This window comes from Lepisosteus platostomus, chromosome 10 (assembly GCF_059453375.1).
Source record: "Lepisosteus platostomus isolate fLepPlt1 chromosome 10, fLepPlt1.hap1, whole genome shotgun sequence".
In the NCBI taxonomy this organism is placed as follows: Eukaryota; Metazoa; Chordata; class Actinopteri; order Semionotiformes; family Lepisosteidae; genus Lepisosteus; species Lepisosteus platostomus.
In genome coordinates this window covers 10,018,116-10,043,301 of record NC_142620.1, presented here as the reverse complement: position 1 = coordinate 10,043,301, position 25,186 = coordinate 10,018,116, and the positions used below count along the sequence as shown (strand labels likewise).

At 47.2% G+C, this 25,186-nt stretch overlaps 1 protein-coding gene across 3 annotated transcripts in view; it reads left to right on the top strand.

Moving 5' to 3' along the window:
• Positions 1-10,450: 10,450 nt before the first annotated feature.
• The window catches only part of tmem260 (transmembrane protein 260), a 31,194-nt gene continuing 16,458 nt past the window's right edge, over positions 10,451-25,186 (top strand). Inside the window, exons 1-4 of one of the 3 annotated variants that reach the window (XM_088648053.1) lie at positions 11,105-14,271; positions 14,889-14,987; positions 15,976-16,007; positions 17,679-17,830. In XM_088648053.1, the coding sequence (XP_088504179.1) occupies positions 17,796-17,830 (35 nt within the window). In that variant the 5' untranslated portion in view covers positions 11,105-14,271; positions 14,889-14,987; positions 15,976-16,007; positions 17,679-17,795. The other 2 variants (XM_088648052.1, XM_088648054.1) reach the window with 2 other exon arrangements.

Sequence of the window (25,186 nt, the reverse complement as noted above, 5' to 3'; positions counted from 1 at the left end):
TTTTGTTTCCCTTTCTTTGGTGATTTCTGCTCACTTCGCTATCTGACCCCGCGTAGACGACCCCCCCACACACACACAGACACACACACGCGCGCACCACACCGTCCCCCCTCCCGCTGGCGAAATGCCACAGGTGGCTGGGGGCTGTGCGCGCGACTGTCAATAGGATACCTTCACTGGCGCGCGGTAATCTCTGTAATTTCCTTGGTCACACCACGAGCTTCTGAGAGAAATGATATGCATATCGCAGGCTGTAAATAAGAGATAGTTTTTTCTTCTTAAATAAAATAAAAACTCACGCGCTCGCACTCGCACGCGCGCGCACACACACACAACAACCGCATGTATGTCTCCGTTTTAATGTAGTCAACTTGGCAGTAATTTTAATCTCCCGGCAAATTGAACTGGTAGGGGATCGTGGCAAGCGTTGGATGAATGTTATTAATTCTCAGCAATATCTATCTTGTACAATTAGTCACTGTTTGCCGCTGAAAATGTCTCATTAATTATCTCCACCCGTTACTGAAGTTTCGCTTACCTCCTTCAGCTTGAAACGCGGTAGTCGGAGGTCCTTGTTTCTCTGTCCAATATGAAAACGCACCTCCACAAACAAGGAGAAGGTCTTTGAACGCCTTTTAATTCTCCTCTCCCCCCCTTTTTTTCCTTGATTCGAGCAGCAGCGGGGCTCTGCTCGCTGTATAATAGCTTTCATGGTATAATTGATCATTTTTAGCGCGGTAAAAACGTAACGCGCTCAGCACAGCTGTATGAATATTAAATATTAAATTTGATTTCACACTCGGCGTTAAATTGAACCCATCTTTCACTCTCAAACGCCTGCCTTCTCCCCGATCTTGTGCAGTTCCACATTAAGGGCAAATAAAAATAAACGCGTTTGTTTACTCGTTTATTTATTTGTTTATCAATGTTGCGACTTCAAAGCTTATGGCTGGCAGACGTGACGCCTTTTTTTTTCTTTAATGAATGTTTCACCTCAGTACGTTGTTTTTTTTAATCTTCATTTCGCATTTTATGTTGGAAAATTCAAACCGGCTCGGCTTGGCTGGAGGGTTATTGGGGGTGATTTCTTTTTTTTTTACCTGTGGAATGAGGAGCCAGGAAAGAGCTGGAATGTTCCGGGAGCTGGGCTCCCTGCCACAGGCCGTCATCGCCTGTCTCCTGCCATTCGCCAAGACTGAGCCCTCCCAGCCCTTCAACTGCTGCTTAAGACTGGAGAGTCAGGATTTAGTTCCTGGTGGGCCCGGTCTCTCTAGTTTTCTTGGTTTTGCTCTACATGTGCTCTCGGTAACATACTTGGTCTCATTATTTCATTAGGTAAACAGATGGAACACCTCTGACCTGGCTGTGGCCAGTTGTGAAAGCACTTAAGATTATTGTTCTATATGTCTGATCAAGATGACCCTAGGCCCTTCAGGAACTGGTTTAAGATGCTAATGTGTGGCTATAGAGACAAATACCCTTCTTTCTTTGTGTCCTGTGGATTATACACATTATGTAAGAATCATACAAATTATTTCAACTGCTGTTTCCCAGACAAACACTCCACCATAGAGCACCACGCTGACTTGTTCATCGAGAAGAAATTTGAGAATGCAACAATCTTTCAAGTCTCAATATGCCGGGAGTTTCCAGTGTTTGATTCTGGACCCTCTGGGATTCTGTGTTTCGCACAGTCGACGGTGAATGTAGACGTTGATACTACGTGGTCAGAGGAGAATCAGAAACCTGTGAGAGGACAGAGGCGACAAAGCCTCTTGAATTCTAGATTTCCTTTCCTCTCCAGTGCAGAGAAGCAGGGAGGGCACTGGTCACATCCTGAACCGAGCGCCTAATAACCGCTGGCTGTCCTGCGGTCAGCCGTGAGGGCAACGGGTTGAAATTCGCTCTGTGGTGAATTCATTCTGCTTCACTTCCCAAGACAAGACCACTGTACAGGGAGCAGACGTTTGGGAGAAGAAGTCTTATTTTTGTCCACTCTGTCCTCCTCCTTTTCTTCACTCCTTAATGGAAAAAAAGGTGTTTGAGACATAAATGCTGTCATTTACTTACATGTTTTTAACTAACTCAACTGCCCATACAGTGTAGTGGGGCAACATGTGAACGTTCGTATAAATGCCAGGTTATCTGGGGAAGCATTTTCTTCACGTATTGAACATTTTCTCTGGAATAATCCCAGTGAAAGTCCAGGAACTTGTCTCTTAGTGGACATTTCATCTCAGGGTGATGCAGCTCACTGGATTCCACAGAATGCTGACTATGTGAAAGACTGATGTTTGGCAAAGAGTCCGACTCCTGATCAGGGGAGATCTCAGAATTCCCTCTCCTACTGTCCCGTTTCCCCTTTCTCCTCGGCTTTAATTCCGTCACCTCTTCCTTCCCAGCTCTCTCCCCTCCTCGTTCCCTCGTTCCCCCTCTCGCGCAGTTCAGGAGCAGCTGTGCCGTGACATCCACGGCACAACGAGGGGGCCAAATTACTTTAATTACAGAGTAATTGCGGAGTGTTGTGTTAATTAAATCTTGATCAGTTTAAATGAGTGAATTGATTGCTCCCACTTGGAAAGCACGCTGCGCCAGTAAAAGTGTGAGCCTCTCTCCTTCTGACGTTCCCTCTATCCCGGGTGTTTTCCTCGGTGCCTCTCCCGCTCGGTTTAGGATTAGCCCGTATCGCCAGGGAGGGGGTGGTTCACATCAACTTTGTCATCGCAGTCAGTTCCGAATCGCCATAACAAATACGATGGAAAATAATTTGAGGGGGTGGCTTTTGCTGTAATTTAAATTCAAATTTTATCTTTAGGTCCTGTTGTTTTCAGAAATTGAATCTTCTGATTTTAATTTGCCCTTGTTACGTGCAGTAGCTCTGGGCTATTTTACAAGACTGCATGATGGTTCTGTAATGCATTGTTTCTTTTTTTTTTGCTCTGCTTTCTTTTTTAATTTTGTTTCTAGATGTTTCATTTAAAAATGATTCAAACCCCCCAAAGAGGCAGCCACTTCCTATTACAAAAGGCTTCATTCCTATTACCTTGCTTTGAAGAATTTAACAATAAAGGATCTGTTTAAAAGACCATGTCCATATACACAACATCTTGTATATACCAGCATCACCAGAAAGGTTACAAACAAGAGGAAGGCATTTTGAAGGCTCATTTGGATTCTTATAGCAAATTGATCCAAGGTTCTCATTCAGCCATTTCTCACAAAAAGCTAGAGTATCAGCTTCAACAACATGGCAGGGAAGCTTGTTTCCTACTCCCACAACTCATTGAGTTAAGCAATACCTCCTGGTCTGTAAATTAAATACACTCCTTCCTAGTTTCCACTGATGTATTCTGGTGTGCGTTTCACTGTCGATTCTGGAGGTCTTTGGTTGACTTGATCAGCGCCCATGAGGATCTTCAATAATCTGTTAATAATTCAATAATTCACGTTTTCAATAGATTAACATATTTAATATATTGAGAAACTATTTCATAGCCAAAGTGCACAATATTTCAGATGTGGGGCAGGCATGTTTGATGGCAATGGTCTTAGTTTACGGTCCTGACATACCTGTTTCCACAGGTTTGTGCGATTGTGTATCTAGGTGAAACGGATGCATAAGAAACGTGAGTTTTGTGCACAAGATGCATTCCGAGTGCGCCTGTGTTTGTGTGGACATGTGCTGTTCTGTCTGCATGCAAACGTGGGATTGTGTCTGTTATTTCTCGATGGTCTGGAGGTTTTAAAGGGGTATTAGTGGATTTTCCCTGGTTTGCAGGGTATTTGGGTGGAGATTATAACTGATAGAAAGCATATGGTGGCAAGCAGGGGACAGAATGAGAATGGCGCAGAGAGGCTGTAACACGTTTCTGGAAAATCCAGTAGATTACCCCTGTGAAGGACGCTGTGTCCCAATGGGAAGAGCTCTCCTGCAAGCAGGAGAATCCCTCTGATAATGTCCAGCTCGGGGATCACAGGGAGACTTTTAGGAAAGATTATCACAGTAAACGTGCATGGTATTTATTACCTTTTCCTCCTGGATTTGCCACGATTACGCTTCGGATTTATTTCGCCTTCCCCGTGGTTTCTTTCTTGGTTTAGCATACCCCTCTCGGTTTCGCTGTGCTTTTACTGTGCCTGGTCTGCGCCATCGCTTCATTTCATGTTGCTGTTACCGTGATGCCACAGTAAACACTTGGAATTGAAGGGGGACGGAGACGCCCAGTTCACTGAAGGGGACTGCAGGCCCAGACTCTTGTCTCTGTGACCTCTGCTGCGTATACAGTATCAGCAGGTCTCTCAGGCACCAGCTGGTGAACGAATCACATCTTCCACAAACTCTTTACCTGCATTCACAGCATTGCTCCTCGAGACCCCCTCCTATCACATCCTGTCTGTCCTCTCCCGCTGCTTGTGCCCATCCCCGTTTCTGCATCCCAGATTCCCTGCACTGAAGGTTGATAGAAGGATCCCACCTGCAGGCCGACGCCTGGGTGAGCCAGGGCCAAGTGCAGACTGCTGGACGGTCTTCCCAGGCCCACAGCTTTTCAGCTCTTAAGGACAGCAATACTTATCTGTTCTGTTTTCGTTAGAAATGATCATTCCATGGAAAGCAGGCCACAATCATTTTCCTCGTTGATAAAACACACATCCTTCATGCTCATTGCCAAAAAGACACTTTTTGAGACAGAGTTGACACTTTTGAGCTTGTTGGCAGAAAAGGGCTGTTGTGGTATAGCTATGGTTCAGCACAGGAAGTAACACCTTGACACACACGGAGATAGACACCCCACACACACACACACACACACACACACACACACACACACACACACACACACACACACACACACACACACACACACACACACACACACACACTGCTTGCTGTTCTGTCCCCTTCACTCTCCCATTTAATCCTTGCTCTTACACATCATCTCCCTTTCCCAGTGCAGGCTATCTGCAAAGATAATGAATTTAATACCATTGCGCTTTACAGCCCTCTAATATTCTCTAATAGCCCTACGCCATATGGAGCCAGGGCTTTGTCCATTTGGGTAATTCCCGTCGTCCGACGAGCCCTGGCGATAAAGGTCTCTTGATTACGGAGAGGGGCTTGCTGATCCCTGCTCATGTGACTTTGCAGGGCTGCTCATACAGGCTGGCACAGATACACGCTGTCCGAAAGCTCCAGGAGTGCACACACATGTGCAAACGTGTGTTTCTGACTCCCCACTCTGAATAATTTTAGTTTTCTTTTTGAGGATCCCCTGACTTTGACAACCTTCTGGGTTTGAAGCAATCAGTACTGCTTGAATGTTGCACAGTCAACAACTCCTTCTTACAGTAATGCTACACTACAGGCACTCCTAAATATATTCTGTAAATTAGGTAACAGCTGTCCAAAGTGAAACCAACCCTCTAATCATGTGTCCTTCTGAGATGTCCTCTTCCCTGCAGGCTGTGGGCGTGACTGTGACCCTAATGAGGCACAGCGAGTGGTAAACCGAAGACTCCAGAGCACAACACCAAGGACTTTCCACTGCTTAGCCTCTTTGGGGACTCCTATGGCTTTAAACACCTGGTCTTTCCTGAGCTGAAGAGGTGTGGAGCATAGGAAGTGATCGGACAAACCGCTGGACTAATGTCCCAGATTCATCTGATCCACTCAGGATGGCTCCTTAGCATTACTTATTTCTGTGGTCACCAGAGGAGGAGACGTGCTGCAGCATGAACACTGCACCGGGGTAGATAGGCCATGAACAACATCACCGCAAGGCCTTTCCTACAAATAGAACCCCAGGAGGACACTGCATTCACCCAGTCTTTCGTGGTATCTCTGGGCAGAGGATGCAAGCAGGAGATGAAAGAAGGATGGGGAGCCTCCAGTCCTGACCAGGAAGCCAATGCCAGGAACAGGAAACAGGCACAGTGCAGTTAAGATGGACTATAGGATGATAGGGTGTCCAGAGTGCAATACGTGTGACTACTGGAATGCATTTGCCCATTATGGATGATCTCACATACAGCGTTATAACTGTTCCATCACAGCTGGTGCAGTACAATGTCCAAGAACAATTAGAGCCATCCTGTTTTGAGGAAAGAGGACATTTGCAAAAATCAACCAGGGTTGCAAGGCAGAGCTGGTCAAAGCCTCTGGACCACTCAGCAGGGCTGCCCTATGAATAGACGCTGCAGAGCAGCCTGAGCAACGCTGTGGAACCCAGGTTTGCAAGTTATGGTGTGCAGTTTTGGACAGAACTCAACAAAACCACAGAGAGACGTCCTTCTTGAATAGTGCTGTCCGTGACTGCATTCGTTTCCGAGCTCCTGCTCAAGGTCACCCACCTGCCCTGAGCGGCTTGCAGGACTGTGCTGGTTTTGCAGCAGGAGTGAAGCGGGCTGTCTGGCACACCACTCCTGGTGCAGCGTGGCTGAGCGATGGGCTCTCCAGTCCACTGCGCCCCCCCTCCTGCCAGCACTGCAGCCTGCCTGATAACCAGGCAGGGGGATTAACGGTGACATCACGGCGCGCACAGAGGGCTGCACAGGGAGGCGGGGGGGAGCGCTAAGACTGATTAGACGGGCAGGGGAGGGATTAAGAGCCCATTTCTGAGTTCTGATATGGTGACACAACCCCCATCTCACCCTAACATCACCTGTCTTTCCTGGTAGCAACTCCACTGCTACTTCCAGTAGTTCCACTTGTTTCTGGCATAAACCGCCTGAGCACATACAGTCCCTTTCCTACGTTCCTGATCACAAAGAGGAGCGATTGCCTCTTTATCTTTTCCTTCTCTTTTTTCCCCCCCAAAAAACTCCCAGTTTTGCTACTCAGACCCAAGAGCTTTATAGATGTTCATTCCTGGAAACTGTATTTTAGTGAAATACTAAAATATAATTACTACGTTTTTTGACACTATTATCCAGAGCAACTTCCATTAGCATAGCTGGGTATCTTCACCGGAGCCGCTCCACCAAGGTACCCCATTCCTCACCTGCAATTCGAACCCACAAACTTCGAGGTGGCGAGTCCAGAACTCCAATCACTGCACCACCGGATGCTGGTTTTGACTGGGGTTCTTTTGTCTTTTGTGAGTGGTTTGGTCACTTTACGACCGACATGAGATGTGCAGATCTGTTTTCTTTGTAATCAATCCCTTGAGTAACATTTGAACACGGAAGGGGTTTTAAACTGCATTCTTGAGCTCATCCTTTATCTAGTTATCGCCCTGCGAGCCCTAGAGCTTTTGCAATTATACACCATGGTTGCAGCACCGTTTAAAGGGCAGACGTGAGGCGTGGACACAGAGGGGACTCGCTGTGGACCCCTTGTCTGCCGCCGAGCCCCTGCAGGAGTGTGTGATCAGGGCATCTATGAGAGCTGGGCTGGATTGGGATCGGTCAGGATCACACCCCAGGCTTATGCTGGGATAAGTCAGTTTCAATACAAAAAAAAATCAGGAATTTTCCAAAGAGTATGAAGAATTACCGAAAGAAGACAACAGCTCACTCGTCTCCTGCTCAGAGTGGGTATACAATAAGAGTGGCAGAAAAACTACAATCATAATTTTTCTGGTATTTTGCAGCCTATAAAAGGGTCTATAGCTTTGACATACTAAGACCAGAGCACTGACTGATTAAACTGGAACGTTGAGGAACGACTGTGGGTCGTTATCAGGAAGCAGAAGTATGTCAGTAGCTTTTGTGAGCAAGTTGACAAGAATTCAAATCCAAAATGGGAAAAAATATCTAAATATTATAGACCACATTAATGATGTGCACTATTGAGATATTTGATAGAGGAATGCTTTACATTTGTACAAAGTGATTGCACTTGTAGAAACCTGTCAAAGAGGGTTGTGGAGGCTGAGCCACTGGCAGCTTTCAAGAAGACTGGCAGTGGACCTCTTGGTATACCAGGAAACTGAGAGCCAGGTGGGCAAGATGAACTGATGTCCATCACATCTGGGCCTTGTTTGCACAAGAGAGACGAAATATTCAAGAATCTAGACAGGACGAATGGCCTCCCTTCTTACTCTATTTTGCACTAGTGCTAGTGAGTACATGCCTTCTGATGGCTGTCTGGATTGGTCACACGCTGGGCTCTCCGTCCACAAGGGCTGAGTACAGAGGACCAGGGTGTAGGGGTCAGTGCCGTGTTTCCTCGTAATGCAATATCTGTTCCAGACTTTTGTGAGAAAAAGCTGTTGGGAAAGTGAGAATCCAGGCCGGTGTTTTGTTTTTTGCTTCAGACTTTAAACCTCCAAGACCACATCTCAGGGACTCATTCATGAGGTTAGTTACACATGGACAAAGAGTGGAGGAGCAAGTTCGGGAAAAGCTTTAAAAAAACCCAAACCATTCACTTAGTGTCAACATCAGTAAAATGAGAAAATGAGAGATACTCTCACCACCGAAAATGGGTTATCTTAAAGTAACAAGAAAGCATCTGAACTATTAATAGATTTGTGACTATGTGCAGTCAGTCTTCTTTCCACATTTGCAAGTCCTGACTTCTATTTGTCGTGTCTTAGTGAACCTAACCAGTATGACAGGGCCTGTCCTTGATGTCATCAGTAATATTAATCTTGGCAAAGCCTAAATATTGCAGAAGTACATTATTCCAGCTTAGGAGGCTTGTTCTTTTGCTGTTAAAGTTAAAGATAACTGCAAAGTGTTCACTTGCCTGAAGTAAATATCCAGTCATCCACTTTCAGTCTGGTTCAGCTGGCGAGGATAGTGGCCTGAAGTAAAAAATACTCGACACAGATCACATTAAACAATGCTCCCCGTCCTTACTGCGCCTCGGGTATACAAAGAGGATTGAGTGACAGCCACTCACCAGCAGAGGTCGCTCTCTCACTGTACGAGGCAAAGGTGCCAAGTGCCTCGACGACTTCACTGAGCTGAGGAGGGAGCCCTGTCTTGGGGCTGCAGCACTCTGGCGCCCCCTGCTGCACCTGGTCCGAAAACAAATGAGGCAACGGCCTTTGACAAAACTATCTTATTCGCGAAACAGCGAGCTCAACTGTTATTGAGGCTTTTACAGTCTCATGTCACCTGTTTAACTTTTTTTTAATTCTTTCTCACACTTCTGTAAGATTTTTTACTTACAAATTACCGATCCCGGCGCACACTTCGCGACAGGCATGTGTGTAAAAAGGGCAGGGAGGTTTGTGATAGTGTGTCGCAAACCACTATAAATCGGTTTCTTCCACCCTGACCCCGCCGTGAAAGCAGATCCTGGTTTAACAAACTGGGGCTTTTGTTAATAAGGCCAGGAGACGACGCCCAGTTCATACAAAACTAACGAGTACAGCAGCTCCTAAGATTTTAAACGACCACAACAGTTTTCAAAGGCTTTAAAACTTTTCGCTTTCCTGTGTTTGAATTAAGGTTTACATGGTTTGTCAATATTTTAAAAGCATTTTGCGTAGCTCAAGTAAAGAACCGACAGTAAACCTGTAGTTTACCATTGTCTGGATTTCACAAAGGGCTTTAACCTCGTTTTGTAATACCTTGAGTTTAAGAATGGTTGCGGTATTTACCAGGGCATGCCTTTTACCAACAAGTGACATAAACATCTTTATCTCAGGAAAAGCTTCACTGCGATTCTGAGATTTTCTGTCCTTTTCTTCCAGGGGAGAATGAGCCAATCTCGGTTCAATAACCTTGTTTACCTGGTTGCTCTGTCCTGTCCTAGCTTAGAAAGTAGCGTGAGAGATTTTAAACCACTCAAGAACTGTGCACAATCCAGGAACTTGGTGTTATTTACCAAGCGGGCCAACAAGAAGAAACGAAACTTTAAACCTGTTTACTTTATTATAAATGGAGCTATGCCGGCCGATTAGCCTATCATAAATCTCTCATAATATCATACACGGGTAGGCTAATCGGCCGGCATAGCTCCATTAATAAGAAAAGTGCGAAATGTATGGTCTTAGTGTGTTTCCGTTTTTAATTCCGGTTAAAAATGAAACATTAATTATCTTTCTTTCATTGTTGGGCTTCATCAAAACGACGAGCCTCCCTTCGCATGTTGTTAGATTTATCACTTTAAACCAGTGGTCGCTTCGCAAAAAAACAACAACAATAAAATCACGATCCTCGATAGCCAATACAGCTCCGTGACCGGTTCACAGCCGGCTGAACCCCCACCGCTTGCCGATAGGAGGCGCCCGCGAGTCGGCGCAACACCTCGTACACACTGGCGGGACCCTCTTTCAAAACTGTCGGTTGTACCATGGAGCCAACAGGCAGGGTAGACGGTGATCACAGGTGAAAATCGCTATTCAGTTAAGTGAAGCGGACATTAAAAGAACTAAGTGTGTTTTTATGTTTGTGTATTGAGATTTAAATACAGTATACGCATGTGTTTCAGTGTGCTTATTTACTTTAATAGCCGATGTGGACCTTAACAAAGCTCCCCCCCCACTACGGAAGCTCAGATGGTATAGACAAGGAAGAGGACCAAAACGAAGCTTGTTTGCAAACACATGGAGCCGAAAACTAGCGGTCTACTCGGGCGATTTTTAAATTAATATTGTATTGCACGCAACGTTTTTTTTCTTTTTAGAGGAAAACTAAACGTAATCGTCCGAAAAGGCGATGTACGCAAGTGCTCTTCGCATGATAAAAAAAAAAATACAGCGCCAGAGACCTACTCGTTCTGTGGCTGGAGATTCTCCCTGACAAAGAAAAAGACTGATCTGGTTTAACTGGTTCTCCTGCTAGCCTGGGACTGGAATTTTTATTAAGTGGTAGCTTCTGTGGGTCGAGTAGTGTTCATGCTGGCAGATAACACACCCCAATATTATACCTGATTCCGGAAAACGCAGCGGCTGTTTATCGGAGCGGTCAGCGGGGTTATGCGATCTGTTCCCTGCGGTTTAAAGACCGGACAGTCTGTAGTCATATATACCAGCCCGGCGGTAACACGTCTCAGCGGGCTCCAGCGACATGTCGGCACCGCGGCCGGGCGGGCCGGTGTCCTGGGGTAGCTGGCTGCTGAGCGGCGCTACAGCCGCCGGCGTGGCGGCCGTGTACCTGCCTAGAGTGCAACGGACAGTCCCGGGCGGAGACTCAGGTAGAGTGAGTAGCAGTCGGAGAGGATAAACGCTGCTTTGTCTTTGACGTGTTTCACCTTCAATATTGATTGAACGGCAGCCTGATACCTGTCTACTGTGTAGATACACTTGTACCCTCGTCCCCCGAGCAACGGGCGTCTCTCCCTTGCGTTCCTTTCACTCTGATATGGCGTTTTAGTCAATAGAAACATACCCACAATTACCCCTTTCAAATTACATATATTGCAAGCTTCTGGTTTCTTTGAGTTGAAAAGTTACTTTCGTAAATATGCTGAATGTTTTAGCTCGTGTGAATGTGTGTCGTTTCTGTACACAGTAATGGGGCACAGGTGTTACCTGCTTCATCATGATGATCGACGTGTACCGTGTCGTTTACTACCCGACTGTGGAATAGTCCCGGTCCGTTTAACGCGTTTTAATATGTTAACGCCCTGAATTTCATTGGAACAGAAGTCAGAGTTAATCCGACGTTCACAGTTCAGTTCATACTAACATTTGATTGATGTGAAAATGAAAGTGAACACCTCTTTCATTTCTTTTCTGGAACAAGCGTTCGTTTTGATCCTATATCCATATAAACATGCCCCTTTGTAAATTCAAATGAATTCCCCTTCAATTTGACGTTACTTTTAGTGTAGCCCGTAAGGTCTTCAAACGGTACAGAGGAACTGAAACGCACTCAGTCATGTTTTGATACTCAACCATAGCAACTGTGCTGTTAGTGTTGCTGACAAGTAGGTGTTTAGCTACGGGGTAGCTAATCCCCATGTGCACAGCTTTTTCGTCAGAGCACTTAAATTGGACGTCCTGGGCTACCAGAGCCTGCTAGCAAACAAGATGGAAACCTGCAGTGCAGAAATGTCCATTGCAGCACCTTTTATTCTTGCATTGTTTTGAGTGGAATGATTTCAGTTGGTGCTGGCACTGTGGAGGGCTGGTTTGCGCAGTTGCCTCACAGCACTCATAACTTACGTTCAGTTCCAGACTGGAGCACCTTCTGTGGGGAGTCTGCATGTTCTCCACTGTGTTTTGGCGGGATTAATCCAGGTGCTCCAGTGTCCTCCCCCCTCCTGATGGCAGACTTGCTAGGTTAATTAGTGGGGTGGGGGATAGGCTTCTTGAGTTGACTTCAGGTTGTCACGACCCTCATCAGGAATTAGGTTTCCGCATAATAGATGGTGAAGAGTTCAGATGAGCTGAGAGTCTGTGACTATTGCCCCCTGTTTCCAAGCACTGTCCTACAGAATGTTGCCATGAGGGGTGCAGCATTAGGATTCTGGGGTCACCACTAGATTTACACAAAGATGAGGATCCTGAGTTAGGAGCTTAGGGGTGTTTTTCCATGAAAAGGATACAAGTGAACATCTTATGTTTTGCATCTGTTGTTTTCAAATTAAAAGTTATTTTGGTTTCCTGAAACAGAAACTCTCTTTTTTTTTAAGTCAACACAAAGAAAAAAGCTTTTCCATATCAAACCCAGCTTTGGTTGAATTATATATTTGCTGATGCAATAGACTGGCCAGATTTCTGTCTTTAAAAAAAAAAAATCCCTGTACTTATTTAACATATGTTGCCAGCGATGGATATTGTACCTGGCTGCAAACTGCTTCACACCTGTTAACGCTGATTTCGCTAATCTGGTATTTGCTGCCACTTTAACAAATTTGAAAGCCCTCAATTTACAAACTAATCCCCAAAGCCTGCAGTGTGCCAGAAGCCAGGCTGGAGTAAAGCTGTCTGAGGTGGACAGAGATTAAAGACAGGCAGGGGAAGACAGTGGGTCTCACAGCTCCCCCGTCTCACTGCTGCCCCGCTGGGGCTGACCAGGCCTCTGTGATCCTCAGGACAGGTCTCTGGGCCTTCAGAAAGCAGCAACAGGTCGTTTGCTGGCCATCGGATGCACTGGAACCAGTGTTGGCCAGCCTTAGCCCTGGAGAGGGACTGTGTGTGATCTGTTTGTGATTTTCCAAACCTGTAATAAATTCATGGACTCAATTATAGATCTCTCCTGGCCAGCACTGACATGTTTCCAAGGTGCTGTGGGGGTGCTCTTGAAAGTGGCCATGTAGTGGCTGTGCAGGAACAGGGTCTGAGCAACCTTCTGCTGACTGTGTGGACACTTCGTTGCCGGTAGGGGATTTGTATTTGTGACCAGTGGAGCAGGATTGTAATCTGAAAACATTTTCTGTCTTCATCTCGGATGTGGCCTTTGCCCCAGCTCCTGTGGGTGTGCTCGTATGACGGAGGAATTGCACATGCAAACAAGACTTAGCAAAGCACAGTTATCTTCTTAGTGTCTTAACGCCATTTATTCAGCATTTTAACCTTGATTAGCATACAAGAGGTGTTACGGAGACGCTCTGAAGGAAACTTTGCCGAAAGTGGAGATGCATGTGACAGAAAAGTGAAGATTATGGTAATAGATATTTTATTGTGGGGGATAGTGTTGTGAAAATGACAATGAAGTGACAGGGGCAGCACTCGGAGCCTGTTGTGAATTAATACACTCATTATTCAGAAGACATGTCGCACTTGTGAAGAGTCAGCGGATTCTCCCGCCGTCAGAATTAGAATTGGAAATGTGATCATGTGTAGGGAAAGTGATTAGGGACAGCAGTGCAGTGGGAGCCCCAGAAGCCTAATCCCTCTGACAGTTCACCCAGGGGTGCTGCAGAGCTCTTAACATATCCAGTGCATGTGCCCCCCTATCACCACACTACATTAAAGCACCTGATATTTTTACTTCATTATAAAGCTTTTGATTTTAAACCACTGATTGTACAAAGTCGAGGTGACCCATAAATTAAGGCCATTTTCATTAATTCGCAGTGGATGGCGTGGTAGTTAGCCCTGTGGCTTCAGCTTTTGGGTTAATTAATTTAATTAATTGATGGCACTCGAACCCGGGTTCGGGTCGAAGCTAGTTGTTGATTCATCCTGCACCAGCCTCCCGTATCTGTATGACTTTGCTCACAGTGGATCATTTCTAATGACTTATTTTGTCATGATGAATTGGAGCCGTGCACGGACTTTTCCGGGTTTCATCTGGAGAGGAGGTAGTGGGGACTTCCAAACCCCCGAGCATCAGTGCATCTAAAGACAGAATTCCAGGCTGGATATAGACCGACAGCACTGCGGCCCTGTTACAGTCTGCACATGAGACCTGATTTCAGATAGAAAGGTTGGTGAGGACTGGGGGAGCAGCTGGCGCCCCTTGTCAGTGAGTTTCCCCGAGGTTTGGCCTGGTAGGAGATGTTGGCGAAAGGGCTGGCTTCCTCCCCACAGGCAGGATGCAGATGAACTGCTCCTTCTACAATGCCCGTATTGAAGCACTGCCTGGTAGGAGCTGAGCAGCGCCGTTGCACTGGAGCGAGAGGCTTTGAAACGCCATCCAGCCCATCTCACAGTCTTTAGGGATGGTAAAGGATGCTGCTCTGATAGAGCCAGTCTTGTGCGCCTCTGAATTCTCCAGGTCTCGATTTCACATTTTTAATCTCTTTAGGTGTGATTTGCCCCCGAGTGGCTCAGTGCAGCTCACAGTGAGGCTGTTGTCTAGGAATGAGAGTGTGGAAATGGCAGGATTATGAACAGACTGTCTGCTGTGCCCTGGAATCACACAGATACTTGGCTCCTGATTTCCTCCCCATAAACTCCACGTTTTGCCACATTTCCTCATTCCTGCGATACCCCCGGTTTTGGATTTTTAAAGATCATTTCCATCATGTTTAGCCACATGAATGAGTTGCTTTCTTAGTGCATCAGCAGATGGTCCTTAGTAACACGTAAAACTGTTTTTAGATGCCAAGGAAAGGATTGGGTGAGAAATCGATTAAAGAGAGAGTGACTGAAGAGCTGTCGATGCCCTGTCGTGATGTTTTGAGCAGGCACGTCTGCAAGGTAGAAAGGACGTGATTAATTGGTGCTGTTCGAATGTGCCTTCTTTCTCTAAGATCAGTTGACCTAGCTCTAGGGGGGATCAGAGGTCAAGCAGAAAGACACATGCCATCTTAAAAGTCGTTAACAGGAGAGGGCAGAATGCTGCTGCTAAGTGACATTTTAGCCTGTTTGAGTTAAATGTTTCAAACAGTTAATGAGGGGTGTCTGCATCTGTGGTCCTTCAGTGTTTGAAATGCTGCACCAGGGAGGCAGTGCTTGCCAGCAGCAACGTTTCTGCAGTTTTCTTCACTTATTAGTGGTAAAATGGAGGGTATTTTAAATGCAGTGACAAGATATTGTGCGCATCAGAGTGTGTAGTGCTTCTTAGGGGATCTGAGCATGGAGACGGGGAAGGGAGGCTCTGCTTAAACTAAGCATGCGGCTCCAATTCAGCGAGGAATGATGTTTGATGCAGGTTAAAGGGATGGAGAAATGAAGACGGTAAAGAGCTGGGGGTTGGCTTGCCGAGCTGTAGCCCTGCAGAAACTGCAGACTTATCCCCTGGGTTACTGAGCCTTATCCTTGCCCCGGCGTGTTTAGCGCTGTATCTCTCGGCGCCTGTGTCCTTCCTGCCGCGGGGAGAGGCTGGAGGCCTGCCGGGGCCGTGGTGGGGTACACTGCTAGGCGGGGAGAGAGGGGCTTTGTTGCCTCTCGGTGGTGGGTGGGTGGGTGTGTGTGTGTTTGGCGGCGGGGAGGGCGACCAGCTGCGGAGGGGGCACGCAAGGGGAAGGCGGGCGCTGGGAGGAGGGTCGGGGGAGCGGGGAGAGATGAAGGGAACAAGCGTGCCGCTTAGGAAATGTCACGCTGGGAAGATTTGCAGGTTTTGATCCAGGCAAATTAATGCAAAACCCCAGTGCAAGTATTTGGATTGGGAAAACTTTGGAGGGGACTCATCTCTTAATAGTAATTATTGGGTTTACATTAATTTCGCTCTCTATTTTTTCCACAGGAGAGCTGATCACTGCTGCCTGTGAGCTGGGGGTGAGCATTAGCCGTATTGTTTAATCAATTCACTCATTAACTCTTATAAGCATTAAGGAAGTTTAATTAAGCATGGGCAGAAAGCAGATTAATTTACTTTCAGGCTACAGGTTTTTTTTCTATACACTTATTTTACCAAGTTAGAAGTGCAGAATGCTATAATTTGCAACCCGTTTTTTAAATCCAATTAAAGTCAATGGTAAGGCGATGGCTTTTGTAGGCTTTGCCTTATGTACGGTATAAGGCTTATTATACCCCCCTCTTTTTTTTGTGTGTGTGTAAGCCGCGAAGAATGAACTAAATCGGGTTAACAGTTCTAATAAGTTTTATTATTTAATAAAGTTTATTACGCCGCTGTGATCCTTTTAGGGAGGCTGTGTCGGTGTCACTATGCCAGTAATCCTGCCGTTAGTGCCGCAGTCCGTGTGGCCCGCCTGTTCGCCACGAGCTGCTGCCGCGGCGCCGCTGCCCTCGGCCTGTCCTCTGCCCCGCCGCTCTGTGCCGGGTGCCTGTAGCTCGCACCTCTGCACCCAGCTCCTTTTCACGACCCTGGGCGATCCGCTGCCCTCTGCCCGGCCCTCCTGCGGTACCACGGCCCCTCTGCCTTGCTCCCGGCCCTGCTGCTGGTCGGCCTCTGCTGTGCCTCGCCCTCCCGCGCGCTGTTGTGCGTCTGCATCTCCCCGTCCCCGTCTCTTGTCATCCCCCGTCCCTGCTTCCCTCTGCGGCCACCTTTTTCTCCTGCGGCTGGTGCCTCTGCCCGTCTCCTCCCTGCCAGCTCGTCCGCAGCTCCGTCAGCTGCTGTTCTCTCCGCCTGGGTCTCTGCCTGCTGCTTCCACCCTTCTCTTCCTCTCACGCTCTTTCCTGCTTGCTTCTCCCTGCCTCCCGGATCAGTTCTGCCTACCTGTGTCTTTTTCCTGTCTTCGCCCCATCTGCCCCTCCACCCTCAACTTCTCCCCGCGCTTTTCCCACAAAGCTGGTTCAGTTTTCCTGGAGGGTGACAGAAGGCTTGCACGCTGAACTGGTGTCAAGTGCACAGCCTTCATTTGAGTCAATTCTCCCAGAGACCCACAGACTAAGATTGAAGAGACTTAATCAGCGATGGGGATGAGTTTGTCGTTAATAACTCTGTCTTATCAGTCTTTATGAGACTTAGGCTAATTGCTCAGATTGTGTGTGTCCCTAGAGGCAGTGCTGTCAGCTTGCAGCAGGTTAGCAGTGTGGAGCTGGCGCTGAGAAGCGCCGGGCGTGTTGGACTGGCAGGTCACCCTTGGAAGGAGACGCCTCGTGCTGCTGTGGGGGGCAGGGTGAGCTCTTCCGTGGAGTTAGGGTAGCTCTGTAGGAGCGCAGCACAGCCCTTTCTCTCACTAGGGACGCCCCTTTAGAAATAAACACGCAGCTTTCAACAAGGAACCCTAATTAAGAGTACAGACGTTTAATTAAGTAGCACTCTCCAGTCTGTCTTTCCTCTCCTGCTTTCGGGATCTCAGCTTTCCACAGCGCTCTCCTCCTCCTGTTTCTCTGGCTGGCCGTTTCCTTCTGCTCCTGTTCTTTTCCCCTTCCCGCTCAGCCTCGTGTTGAAATTGCGGATTCGGAGCCTGTCTTTTCCGGCCCCTGGCTGCGGCGCTCCTCGGCGTGCCCGGCCCTGACGGGAGTCCTCCCCTGCCCCTCCAGGTGGCCCACCCTCCCGGGTACCCCGTGTTCACCCTGCTGTCTCGCCTGGCCCTGGACCTGCTACCCCTGGGCTCCCCAGCCTACAGCGTGAACGTGCTTGCCGGCCTGCTGGGCGCGATGGCAGCCGGAGCCTTGTGCTTCAGTGTCTGCAGGTACGCTCGGCGGCGCCGCCTTCCAGTGCAGAGCTGGACTGCTGTTCTGTTTTGGCGCGTTTTCATTTATTTAGTTTCAAATGTGAAGTTCTGTACAGCTGTGGGTGTCATTGGTTTATCTGTAATTTCTCAGACCGAAGACACACATTCCCAAAATGACGTCCAGATAATGATCGTCTGTAAATTTTTGATTGGTTGATCTGTTAAGCAGAGACACATTGTGTTTTGTTATTTCTGCATGTTTTGTTTTCCAAACTGAATTGGGATTTCCAGCTCATGGCCCATTACTTTTGGTAATTTCTTTGATTGTAATTTTTTAATTTTCTGAGATCCCTAAAGCACCCAAGTTTCACATTACTATTATTTCCTGTACTCTTGATACAGATATTGCAATGTTCTTTGGTATACAGAGATATCCAGTGCTTAAGGTATAACCACTCTAATAGATGTAATAAGATATCTTGTGCTTTTACTTTAATTCTGAAACTCTAGTATTCATTTTAAAACAGCGCTATAATAAGATTATAGTACTATAATTACAATAAGAGAATACTTCAGATTTTTTGTACCTGCTTGAAGGATAGGTTTGCTTGATAATGTCTTCGCTTAGACCACAGGTGAAATCATGGAGCCAGCCTTGTGTCAGTGGCATGTGTGAATTTATTCTTGTATTGGGCAGACCTTGCACTGCACAGCTGCAGGTTGTTTAGATGCTTTCCAGTCGTTAGTGACAAAAGCTCTGGAAGCAACGACAGTGTTGGCCAGGAGCTCGGTCTGGCGACGAACCAAGAAGATTCTTTGGTGCCACGTGGTCAGAGTTGGCTACCTGGTGCTCTTGAGGGCGCAGGACTGCGTGACAGCAGAGGGGTAACGTTAGGAGTACTGTGTCCAGGAAGTCTGGGGTAGCAGCCACAGCTGGGAGCTTCAGGGCCTGCCGGGGTTGAAGCTGATACAGTTACCCAGGAAGGTGATGATCCCTCGTTCAGAACTCAATTTCCTGCTAATCCCCCCTGACCTGGAAGTTCTTTATCCTCTTAACCTTTCTGTGCTGTTGGGTGGAAGGTCATGGCCGGGACTGTGAGATTGCTGGGGGAGGTTGCAGACTTTCCCCATCTGATTAAAAACACTGAGATCTTGAGTACACAACGAGTGAGTCTGCATACAAAACGGCATTGGAGGACTTCTGCTTCTGTTATAGCACATTGGCAATCACTAATTTAAATCTGTTACATTTATTTTTTAAGAACATTTACAAGCCATGACCTTAAAGAGTCTAGTACTGTTTTTAATTATGTTTTAATTTAAATATAGAATAGTTGGAATGGGTTGCATTTTAAATGTTTAGGTAAGACTGGGTTATGGAAAGTCGTAGACAGACACTCTGCTTTCCCCAGAGAACAAAGGATCTACGTAGACAAGCTTCTTTTATGAACAAGTAATAGGTTTATTCCATGCTGAAAAGAGAAGAAAGAAAACACAACGTTTCGGCTATGGAGCCTTGTTCTGGTGTGAGCGCCTCACACCTGAAGAAGGCTCCATAGCTGAAACATTGTTTTTCCTTTCTTCTCTTTTCAGCATGGAATAAACCTATTACTTGTTCCTTTGCAGCCTAAGTAAGCTGACGCAGCTACCCACCTGAAAAGCTTCTTTCATGCCTATTGATGTTTCAGTTAGACTGCTATAGCTTCACGTGTATCTTCTTTCTAATCCTCCCAAAAACCGTACCACTGGATCTCTGTCTATGGCCAGATTGCCATAATCCTTGTATCTGAGTGGTTTTTAAGTAATTAATTAGTACAAAAGAACAATTACAAATGAGCCATCATGCCAATTTGGTTGCTAGTAGTTTCCTGGTCTATTGCGTTCTTCAGGGTCAGCTTCACCCATCTAGGCATTTGGTTAATGAATCTGCTGTCTGAAGATGTGTCTTCAGTTTCTGTATTGATTTTCCATACGTATGCTGGTGTTTAGAAATGTGTGTGCTGTTGGAAATAGCAGTTTGTATAGAAGGCGTTGCTACAGTTCATAATTCCCTTTTGTAACCTGTGATGACCCCTGGCCCGTGACCTTTGAATGACCCCAGAATGACCCTATTTTCAAGGGATTAGGAGATACAGGGCAGGGCTTTCTGATTGTGACACTACAGTGGACACTTACAGCATATCTACAGATAATGTAACCTTCTGATTACTGGGAGGACAGTATAGATTACAACACTTCATGTAAGATTTGTAGTTATGTATAAACACAGCATGTTGGTAAATAATAGAAGACAGGTTTATTTATCAATTTCAGGTTTTTGAAAACACTTGAATCTGATCTCTTCATTGTAATACAGGGCTGATGATTTTTTTCAGATTTTTCTGTGGTTCTGATTTGACCTTTTTCACCAAAATGTATCACAGAGACCAAAACAGAAGATACCATGTGGATTTGTTCACAGTTTGTGTACAACGGTGACACGGTGTTGCTCAGTACAAAGAGTCGAGCAAGAAATGTTTGTTCAGAGGCTCCTGGCTTCTGCTGCCAGTATATCTGCTGTAGGCACTGAAGGGCCCAGCTGCCCTTGATCCCTGCTCTGTATTCATCGCCACTGTCCAGACCCCCCAGACTGCTGCGAGCTGCGCTGTTTGCTCAGTGTTGCACTCCTGCCGCGTGTGTCACACCACCTACTATGCCTCAGCCTCCTCCCTGGCTCTGTTTGTCTAGCTGAGCACCGTGCTAATCTGCGCTGAGGGTCTCCCGAGGCCGACGCAAGGCCAGGTCGTGTCTCTGATCCGCTGGCTCATGAAAGCTGTGACCTCTGGCAGAAATCGAAACCGTCGTTTTCGCTCCCCGCAAGTCCAGAGCGCCATCGCTGTGCCTTTCCCCACAATGGGGCTGGAGGGGGTGTAGGGCCTGGTTTACCTGTCCTTTATGGTCAGCAAGTTCAGTGTTTTTTTCCCGTTTGGCCTGTCCTCCAGCCTGCCCAAGCATGCGCCCCTTTTCAGGCAGAAACTTATCTTGTGAGGCTTTTATTTTATGGCGTGCCTCGCGGGGTTAATTGTAGTTCTCGGCCAAATGGAAAAAAACACTCAACTTGCTGTCCATAAAGGACAGGTAAACCAGGCCCTACACGCCTTCCAGCCCCATCGTGGGGAAAGCCAGCAGCCATATCACCCTGCAACTCACAACTGGAACCCACTGAAGCTAAGCAGGTGTGAGCCTGGTCAGTACCTGGAGGGGAGACCTCCTGGGAAAAACTAAGGTTGCTGCTGGAAGAGGTGTTAGTGGGGCCAGCAGGGGGCGCTCACCCTGTGGCTCACGTGGGTCCTAATGCCCCAGTGTAGTGACGGGGACACTATACTGTAAAACAGGCGCCGTCCTTCGGATGAGACGTAAAACCGAGGTCCTGACTCTCTGTGGTCATTAAAAATCCCAGGGCGTTTCTCGAGAAGAGTAGGGGTGTAACCCCGGTGTCCTGGCCAAATTTCCCATTGGCCCTTACCAATCATGGCCTCCTAATAATCCCCATCTATGAATTGGCTACATTACTCTGCTCTCCTCCCCACTGATAGCTGATGTGTGGTGAGCGTTCTGGCGCACTATGGCTGCCGTCGCATCATCCAGGTGGGGCTGCACACTGGTGGTGGTGGAGGGGAGTCCCCATTACCTGTAAAGCGCTTTGAGTGGAGTGTCCAGAAAAGCGCTATATAAGTGTAAGCAATTATTATTATTAACCCAATAATAAATTGCACAGCAATATACGCTCGTTTACTCCAATATAGGGCTGTAGTGAAACGAATCCTCAGCTATCAGACAGCGGGCGCAGGGCAGGATGTGCTCTAGATGGGACAGCAGTCAGTTACCGGGCAGGTGCACTCACACTGCCACGATTCCTCATGTGGACCCAGGACCAGGACCCAGAGCTGTGGGGCAGCAGCGCTAAACCCTGTGGAACTACACTGCCACCAAATAATATCCATTTATGTACAGTTCATGTTTCTTTGTGTGTTTACTTTCTAATAGCTTTCACTTTTGCTATGTAAATGTTTGCCATCTGGGCATCTTGAGAGGTATGTCACGCATTGTTCAGTTTGCAGTCAGCTGTTTTAAAGTGCAAGGTGGGGGTTTCTCCAGGTCTTTGCCCCAGAGGTCTGAATATAGTGGTCTGTCAGCGCTGCACGCCGAGAGACCCGGGTTCAGGTCCTGCTCGGGTCACAGCGGTCTGGAGCGCTGCGGGGTTCTGGCTCGACCCGCACTGGGCTCCGTTCCGCTTCCTGAAGTCGGCCCCGGGCCTGGCAGCGCCGTGCGGGCTGGGGTCAGGGAGAGGAAGCTCTCGGCGTGCTGCCTGCCTGAGCTCCTGACGGCAGCCAAGGCAATCGCCTCTCCCCCGCCGGGAGGAGGCCTGCGTGCACGCTGCAGGCCCTCAGCATCGCCGCGCGGGGAAGCTGCTGGAAGGGAAGGTGGTGTGCGTCACAAAGCGGTTTCAATCGACGGACTCGGGAGCACTTTCAGTCGTGTGGTTTTGTTTGCATTTTTCAAATCAAGAAAAGATTGAAAGCGTGAGTAGTTAGTGAGCCCCTGTAAGTTTAAAACGGATGGGCACATTTCTGTGGAGACTTTTCTTACAGTATGTAGCTGCACAACAGCAATGAGGGTAAGCTGAGTACACTAGGTAGAAAAATGTGTCTTATTTTCAGTTCTTGGGGAAGAGATGTTTCTTTTAATTGATGTTGAATCCCAAACGAATGGTGGCTGGCGGCACCAGTGGGTAGATCGACAGTGTCAGAAGCTGTTACTGATTCACTTTGTGCCCAGACTAACTAGATGAGGCCGTGCCTGCAATTGAACGAGCAGTTATAGATTTAAACACCTCTTCTCCATTGTGTTTTAATTATTTATCTTATATTCTTTTATTGTTGATGATTTCTGGCTGCTTTGTGTCACAGAGACCACATCAACAGAAGACCACAAAATATAATCTCTCTCGCAAGGGGGTGTTCTCCATCGTGGACGCAGAATGTACCTTCTAACTTTTAATTAAGGGCTGGGCAAGACCGAGAGAAAACCGCAAGCATTTGTGCGCAGGACGTAAGGCTGGGCTGAACAGGGAAACACGGCCGGGCTGTGGCCTCGTTGTTTCAAGGCTGCATTAAGTAAGACACACTCCCTGCCTTAGCACGCATGAGCACTAATGTTGTGCCGTTTCATGTGCTGTTAGCTCTGTTCTAGATAACAAGTGAATGCAGATTTGTCAGGAAACAGCTCAGTTCAGTACATCAGCCGCCATCTCTTCCCATTTCTCCTGAAAATGCACCATTATCTTCTCTCAAGAGGTGCTAGACAGACAAGAGATCAGTGCCATCGTTATTTGCTTAAATATCCTGTTTCGTAGCTTATTGGTCAGTATTGAAAGAAGCACTCACTGGTCAGCTGTGTTGCCCCAGCACTGGACATCTCTTTTGAAAGGTCTAACTGGCCACATGTCCTGGAGGGCAGGACAGATCTGAGGAAGCCTGGACTTTATTTCAAATCTCGACTGTGCAAGTAATCCCCAACTGAACATCCTCCTATCACAATTTATTACAGGGACACCACTTTTAATGGCAGCAAAGGATCACATTTTAGTCGAGCTGGCTGTCACACCCTTTAAGCCCTTAAGTAAAGGCTTACATGGGGTTTAGTTTTTTTTTAATCATCCATGTTTTTCTCAAATGGGGAAAAAAAAATAAAATGAAGGTTTATGTCATTATCCAGGCTGAGGCGGGACTGGCTGATGGCTGGAGATCAGAGCAGGGCAGGGAGTGAGACGGAGGACCGGGGGTGTTTTGTGGGAGTGGGTAATTTCGGGGTGCAAGTCCAAGGCGCTGGGATGAGGCTCTGTGTGATCGCCGCCGTGGCGTCATAATCTCGGCAGGACTGCATCCAGAAAGGTCTGGCTCCTCCGCCATCACCATGACTTTCCCAGGAAGACAACCAAATGAGACCTCAGCCCACTGTTGTTTTCCCTGGGAATTACTGTATCTGCCTTTGTTAACAATGTGGCTGGTCAGTTTGCCTGAATGGGACATTTTCCCAGTAATTGCAAAGAGATTAAAAATACCAGGACTGTCATAGGAGACCTCTTTCTGATGGTTCTCTTGAAAACACCGATGTCACTCATTTGATTGAGATTTAGGTTTTACAGTTCGCAGCCAGCTGGTTTTAGTAGTTAGTTGAATTATTTTTTTCATTAAATCAGATGAGGTGCTACACAGTGTTTTCTTCCTAATTGCTTGCTTTGATTTTCAAAGCTGGATTGGCATTGCAATCTATTTTATTCTCATCTTATATCCAAGGCTATAGTTTTCGGTAGTGTGAAGTAGATGGTATTACCCTTCGCTTCCTTCATCAAAAGGTGTTTCTCAGTTCTCACTGTAGCGATGCCTTTTCAAAGTCTCGCTGTTCTAGTTCTCTCTTGCGGTATGAAGCAGGGAATTTTTAATCACGTTCAGCCCTGGTCTGTGTCAGCCATATCAGAAAGGAAAGAGCAGAGTCACATAACGGCTTAACGTATTGATTCGGCAGACACATAATTTCCAAAACAAATGCAGTCTAATCTCTCTGTACGCCATCAGCTGACTGCATATGTTAACTGTTAATTACAGGCCTTTTTAGAGCGGTGTAGAGGAAACCTGCCTAAATCAGAGGATATCTTGGTAGACTAAAGCAGCAGCATGCTGGCAAAATTCTCCAGCAAAGTGGAGGGTGCATTCCTTATAAGGTGTGTGACCATATGGTCATACCAGTGCTCTCGCTCCAACCATCCAGACATCAGAGAGCAGAGCTGGGCGTGTGCCTGACTCTTTTTGTGGTTTGCTTTTGCATGAGGGAACACTGACGTTGTTGTTTCCTCCGGTGACAAGAGGTTAGCAGACCACCAGTCCACGAGCTGGAGCCTGCAGGGTGTGTTTGAGAAGTGGGGGTGTGCCTGGCACTGACGCTGTGCTGTGGGGCAGATTGAGTGGCCCCCAGTACCTGGGCCCCACGCTGTACTCTGGGAAAACAGCTGCTGTTACCAGGCAGAAACGCAGCCTGGCTGGTGGCTGCCAGTGTGCAGTGGAATTCTGCTGAATTCCGTCTGTTTTCCATTGTTTCGTTTCTCCTCTTTCCCCTTCGCTGTCAAATGAGCCGTGCTGAGCTCAGACTGAGTGGTTTCTCTGCTTTTTTAGTCTGTCTAATCTTACTCTTTTCTTCAGCGCTCAGGGTTCCTGAAGGATGGTTTGGTACGGGCGAGCAGGTCTGTGTGTGTCTCGCCCTGCCTGGCCTGGTGCAGCAGGAGCTGACAAGCTTCTTCGGTGCAGCAGCAGAGGGCATGTATCGCTTTATGCCCTT